This window comes from Nanorana parkeri, unplaced genomic scaffold, assembly GCF_000935625.1.
Source record: "Nanorana parkeri isolate BGI_ZX_2015 unplaced genomic scaffold, ASM93562v1 scaffold815, whole genome shotgun sequence".
In the NCBI taxonomy this organism is placed as follows: Eukaryota; Metazoa; Chordata; class Amphibia; order Anura; family Dicroglossidae; genus Nanorana; species Nanorana parkeri.
The window spans coordinates 166668-173393 of record NW_017307083.1 but is presented as its reverse complement, the minus strand read 5'-3'; the positions used below and the strand labels follow the sequence as shown (position 1 = coordinate 173393).

General features: G+C 38.0%; 1 protein-coding gene across 1 annotated transcript in view; it reads left to right on the top strand.

Moving 5' to 3' along the window:
- The window catches only part of PLCH2 (phospholipase C eta 2), a 400220-nt gene extending 394749 nt beyond the window's left edge, over window positions 1–5471 (top strand). The window contains exon 24 of the mRNA XM_018565131.1: window positions 3052–5471. Within this exon, the coding sequence (XP_018420633.1) occupies window positions 3052–4718 (1667 nt within the window). The 3' untranslated portion in view covers window positions 4719–5471. The remainder of the gene's footprint in view (window positions 1–3051) is intronic.
- Window positions 5472–6726: the final 1255 nt, after the last annotated feature.

Sequence of the window (6726 nt, the reverse complement as noted above, 5' to 3'; positions counted from 1 at the left end):
AACTCCCTGCATTATAACTTCTAGCATGAAAATAAAAGGTTAATAGAAACCAAGTGAACTTTGAAAGCTTCAAAAGCTGGAAACATTTATGACACTACTAAAACAACAATGTTAAAACAAAAATTATTTTAGGAAACCAATAAATGTAGGTACGTAAGAGGTATTGCCAATTGTTGACTTCTCACGCTGACCACACGCATTACTATCTGATTGTATAATCAAATTTACCTTTTACTCTGTAGCGTAGAGGGCTTAGCTGGCTGGTTGTTGATTGATGATTGAATCAATCATTTCAGTAGGGCCTTACACAGTTATTCATAAATTTAAATTAGATTGTTCAAAGATTATACTGTCAGATTTGTAATGTGTCTGACCAGCTCCAGTCTGTTTTTCCAAGTAAACCCTGCTACTGAATTTTGTCTCAAAATCCTATATGCATGAAGAATGTGTGGCCTATTTTTGCATGTCGTCTTGTGTGTTTAATAAAGTAGCATGTGCTTGTTAATTCAGACTACATAAGAAAGGGCGAATATGGACAAAAAGACTAGCATCATAAAGAAATTGGAGCGTAAACATGTCTGTCACATAATGCATTGTAAAGTGTACTTACTAACTATTGTTGGCAAGCTTACTACATAGTAATGTCCTTTACAATACAATACAGCTATAACTACAGGTTATGCTATCATTTCAGTATTATGACCACGTTTTTTTGAATAAAGGTTGCTTGAACAATATACAGATTTTCCTAGGCAGCAGTAAGCAACTTCTTCACCAGTGTAAGAGTTTATTTCCATGGAAGTTCATTGATTGCACATGTTTGAGCTGATTTTCACAACAGTGAAGGAACTGAACACTGAGCTCTGTCAGCACTATACATTGAACTCCAAACACGTGAGCTCTGCACACGCGTTATGGTTTTACACCAGTGGTCTGTTTCAACATTGACTCTGAACACTGGTGCCTACTGCCAGACATAACCCATGTGTGGTGAGTGACATAACCTCCGTTACCTCATGTGCAAAATTATTTTGAAATTCAGAGATTGCCACATTCTCAGGTATTTATAACATGATTATTCCACCTGTTAGTAGAATTTTCTGATTCACACAATATCGTCATGCTCCTGTAGGCAAACATAGAGATAATGATGTAATTTGCATGTGAGAAATAGTAGAATGTCACCTATCCTGTTTTATCCAGTTCTTCCAAAATGGATGTTTCAGTTATGGGTGAATAATGCCATTGTGATGCATCATTGAGTGACTTTTTATGTCCGTCAGGGGACTCGGAAGCAGATCTCCAAAGTAATCTTCAGTTACCTTCATTATTGTAGTGTCTTAAAGTCTGCCCCTCGACCCACTTATATTTACCATCACAGAACTTCTCCACTGCTTCTTCCCCTCTCATAGCCACAGCAAAATACTCTGTGCTTCCAAGTATGGGAGTGCATTTGGCCCCCTCCTATGATGCAGTGCTTGGCCTAGCAGCCAGTCACAAGGCAAGAACACTGTCACACTCCGACACAGAGCTAGCAGAGAATATCTTGGGGTAACTGCCACTGAAAGATTAAGAATATTTTTTTTTAAATGCAAACCCAACCATTTGTCTTTTAATTACTTGAAGACCGGGGTGTTTGCACCCCCTACTTGGCCAGGCCATTTTTCAGTATTTAGCACTGCAGTACTTTGACATTTATTCCGTCATATAACGCTGCACTGATATTAATTTTATACCATTTTTTGGAGACACATAAGGGGGTATTTATCCAAACTGGAACACACAAAATCTGGAGCAGATTTGCACTGCAACCAATCCGCTTTCAAATCTTACCTGAGCAAAGTGAAGAGAGATGCTGATTGGTTGCCATGGTCAACTGCTCCAGATTCAGTCTGCTCCAGTTTTAATTAATCTCCCCCATAGGGGTTTTAATTTTTTTACTATATAACAAAAAATTTGGAAAAGTTTTTCCTACGTTATGTTATGAAACATTTATTATTACCCAAATTTTTGGTAAAATATAAAAGACAGGGTCATGTCTGGTAAATAGACACCAAACACGTCGAGCTTCAAAATTGCGTGTGCCCGCAAAATCGCAAAAAACTACCATACCCAAAATTGGCCATAGGCGACGCTTTAAAAGCTTTTACCGCTCATCAGTTTAGTGTTAAGTGATTAATGGCCCTAGAATTATTGCTCGCACTCTGACATTCACGGTAATATATAACATGTGCGGCACAATCGTTATTATCGCACGTAGGTGCACTTGACGCATGTTTGTGTGTGTATGTGGGGCAGGGTACTTTAAAACATTTTTGTGGGGGTTTTTTTACATTATTTTTATGTATTTTAATGTTTACCTTTTTTTTTTTCCCCACTTAACTTTATTGCTATCACATAGGGGGATAAGAAAGCCCCCTATGTGATAGTTAATTTACAATAACAGGTCCTCTTTATGGAGACATCAGGAGTCTCTAAGACCCCTAATGTCATCTAGGGCCGCCAAAGAAACGAATGAAGCAGAGATCTGCTTCACAAGCTTCTCACCGGCTTCTGTAGCCAAAAACTGACAGCTGAATGCCGAAGTGATGTAATATACATCACTTCGGCATTCACAACACTAGAGGGAGATCATCAGCAGATGTAATGATCTCTAGTGACAGAGCTGCTGTACCGCTCCCAAGCACGCACAAGGCACAGTGAAGCCCAGGATCAGCACCGTCCTACAGGGTTGGGGTAGTAGAGGTACTTTGCACAAAAATGTTATATGTTGCATTTTGTTTTTACAATCGTATGCAGTTTTAAAACATAATGAGGGGGAATTTATCAAAACTGGAGCAGACAAAATCTGGTGCAGCTGTGCATGGCAACCAATCGGCTTCTCTCTGTCATTTTCAAATATTAACTGAACAAACTGAAGATAGCAGCTGATTGGTTGCCCTGGGCAACTGTTCCAGATTTTGTCTGCTCCGTTTTGATAATTTCCCCCAATGTTATTTTTTATTTCTTGGATGATTAACTTACAACAATTTGTTTTTCATTTTCTTTCAGATGCCAGACAAACTTCATTGTGTAGGTCGGTCTCTTCTTTATGCAGTCTTGAAACCATTACAGAAGAACCCACCTTTGCCAAGGAAATACCTTTTCCTGGTCAAAAAGTTAAGCAACCTGCTGCCTCAGTCAAAAATGATGGCAGTAAAGGGTGTGATGAACCCACAGGATCTCCATCTGAATGTCCTTACGCATCTAGTACCTCCAATATCAAGTACACAACAAACAGATTAAACACTGAACCTGCTGCAGGTAAAATATCGAATGCATCCAGTGATCTGTCCACACATTCAAAAAATAATACTGAAAGACTGTACAAGGATAAGAATGCAAACACACTCACCATCATTAATGGAAAACATGAAACCTCACTTACCATTAATTCTGCCAACATGAAGCCAGGGATGTCTTTATTAGCTGATGTTTCAAGAGACCAGGCCAAATATTGTCAAGTCAACGAAAACAAAGTAGAGCAATCGTCACATCAAAGCACCAGCACTACAGAGGCAAATAAAATGAGTAGGTTTCCTGAACAGCAGATACTAAACAATCCAAAAAAGCATTTGTTACCTTCTACAGCTCAGAGACCACAAGTTGACCGTGTGGTTCAACAACCATCCATGGCCAGGGTTGGTCCACCTGTACCTATGAGAAGAACAAAAAGTGAAGGTCATGTTATTTCAAACAGCTCAGCCTTGAAATTGAATTCTGTGTGCCAGTCTCCAGTAGCAGAGATTTATTCTGATGCCACCATGAATGATAAGATTTGGAGCAAATTAGAGTCTAACAGTCATAGGGATAGCATGTCTTCGTCTTCCAGTAAATCCTCTAATGACACAGTGATTGATCTCTCTTTGCCCAATTTAGCACAAAAAAGCTTGTTGGATCTCGATATATCTGATGATAACTTTGAAAGCATTCGTGTAATAAATACCATGCGACCGAGATCAGCAACAACGTTAGCTCGAGAGGTTTCTTTAGGAGTAACTAAAAGCAAATCAATCCCAAATTTAATGTCCAACAACAGAGCAATAGGTGAACTGTATCCAAAACCTCTGGCCAGAAGTCCTGAGGAGGTACTGCCACCCCTACCGAGACGAAACACCTGGAATAGACTATATATGGAGAGTCTTAAACAGACAGCTAGCAAATCTAACTCTAGTAACAAAACATCCACCAGTCAGTCAATGTCTAAAAGTCTTGGAGATCTGACCTCAGATGATATTACATGCAACTTTGAAAGCAAGTATAGGAGCATTAGCAGAAGCTTTATTACAAGATCACAGAGAATGCAAAGAAGACCAAATGGTACAAAAGCTTCTAGCAAGTCCACAGATTCGCTCACAGAGCAACTGAAGAAGCTAACTAGTTTTGAGAAAGAAAATGATATTACATCCCCTACTGAATTTCAGCCGGTTCAGTACGAGGATGATGGTATGAATCTTCTTCGAAGAACATCCTCTAGAAGTCAAAGCAGAGTACGGTACATTGCCAACAGAGCAAAGCAGGCCCAAGAGCGGCAAAGACTTCAGAACCTAGTAAACAACAATTCCATAGAGGAAAGGGGGAATCCAGAGGGCGCTTGTGCAATAACCAAAGGGTTCTGTATGGATTCTTTTTCACCATCCCAGTATACATCAGAATCTTTGGACAAGTTTGGACCATAACATAGTGCTGTGACTAAAACCTACGTAGCTTTTATATTCATGTAAACAATGCATATGATAAAGTTGTCCACGCAAGAAATACCTCGCAAAGGAAAAAATATATATCTTTAGTTTTGGGACTCAGTTGGACTGCTGAAATTATAAAAGCACTTAAAGTACTGTATATATTTTTTAAATGATCAGTTTACACTGGGTTTGCAATATCCCCCTCCCCATTGTTTTTGGTCCTGTTCATCAGTCTGCAAAGGACTGGATTCTCTTTAAACACTCATATTGTTCAGAAGAGACCATCTCTGATCCCATACAGTATGATCAACTTTTTCTGCACTGCTTTACCAATGTGAAATGTGCTATTTTTAAATCGCTGCTGTATTTAGCACTTTTAAAGTACAATTGTATTTTTTTTTTTGCACTGCCATATACAGTTTTCCAAATATGGTATGGTTTTAAAACAAAATAACATTTTAAATCTCTTCCTAATGTATTATTGCTGTAAAACAAAACCTTATATGTTTTTGTCTAAAAATGTTCTTTTTTGCAAAATTTCATTTGTAATATTGTCCTGGATGTGCATTTTTAGAAAGTGGTTATAAAAAAGGTGTTCATTTGTTTTCCCAACCGGAAAAGTCATTTTTTAAAGGTCTGATTTTTTTTTTTTCCTTAATTATATTCTTTGGTTTTACTAATCTTCATTACAGTAAACATTTTAACAAAGTTTGTAAGCCACCAAAATCTATTAAATAAAATTATTTAACCGTAAGAGATTTACTTGTCCATTTTAAGAGTCAAAAGTATGTGGATGTGGAATGAATGCTCCATACAAAGCAATAGATAGATCTGTAGTAAAGGAATTCCATACTTTAAAAGGTAAAAGTTCCAATAGGGATAGTTTAGTAGAGTTCCATGACTATCAAGATAACCCATTCTACCAACCCAATTCAAGAAGGATTTCTTCTTTCTTTATCGTTCATTAGGGGACACAGGATTCAGATATTCTGATATGATTTGGTTATATGGTTGCCTATAAGAGGATTTGGACACTGGCAAACAAAAAGTAATTGGCCAACCTGGTACAACCCAGATAGTAAGGATTACTTGCCACAAACGTGTGGCAGGGTTAAATTGTAATTCTTTCTAACTTGCTGCACACATTTCTGGCAAGTTGTAGACTTGCAGAACACTTGCAGCACAAGTTCTAGTTGACACTTTTTTTTTAATTTGTAGCAAATTTGCTTGGCAAGTCTACAACAAGAGCCCTGCAGGTCTTATCAAGAACTCTGCAAGTGTGCAGAACTTTTGCAAAGCACATTGATCTGGAGACTTGCAATGTAGACTTGCTGTAATTGTGCAACCAAATTGTGAAGCTTGGCAAGTCTACCAATGCTTGCTATCTGGAAACCCTTCCCATGCCTCAGGTTAATGCTAGTGTCCTAGGAGGAGGGATGTTTTATTTTCATCTATTAGGAAATGTTTACACCTCTTTTACTAGTCATTTCAATTCTTTTTTTTTTATTCTATTTTTTTTCAAAATGTTTCTTCAATAAAGACATCATCTACATGTTGCTAAGCTAGCTCTCTATGCAGCCACCTGGATTGGCTAATCATTTTGCCTTCAATCTACATTATTGTGTTGATGGTCTAGCTGATATTATCTGTCTAATCTCCTGAATAAGTCTGTCTGAACATTAGATCTCTGTAACTAAAATGTCGGTCTATGGAACAGCTTTGTAAATATTGCTTGCTGCACATGCCCTTTTTTTTAAAATATTTTTATTGAGGTTTTGTCAAAGAACAAAATAATACAATACACAGCACATGACATAGGGCTGGTGAGCGCTCCTAAAAAAAGAATTACATTTTTGGCATCATCAAGTAGCAAACAGATAAGCAAATAAGGTCGAGTGGTTCTCAGGAGTGCGAGATCGTCAGCTAGGGGATCTCACCTCAACCAAGAGATTCTAAGGAGTTACGATAGGGAGGGCTAAACCCTTCATGAGAAAACAAAAAC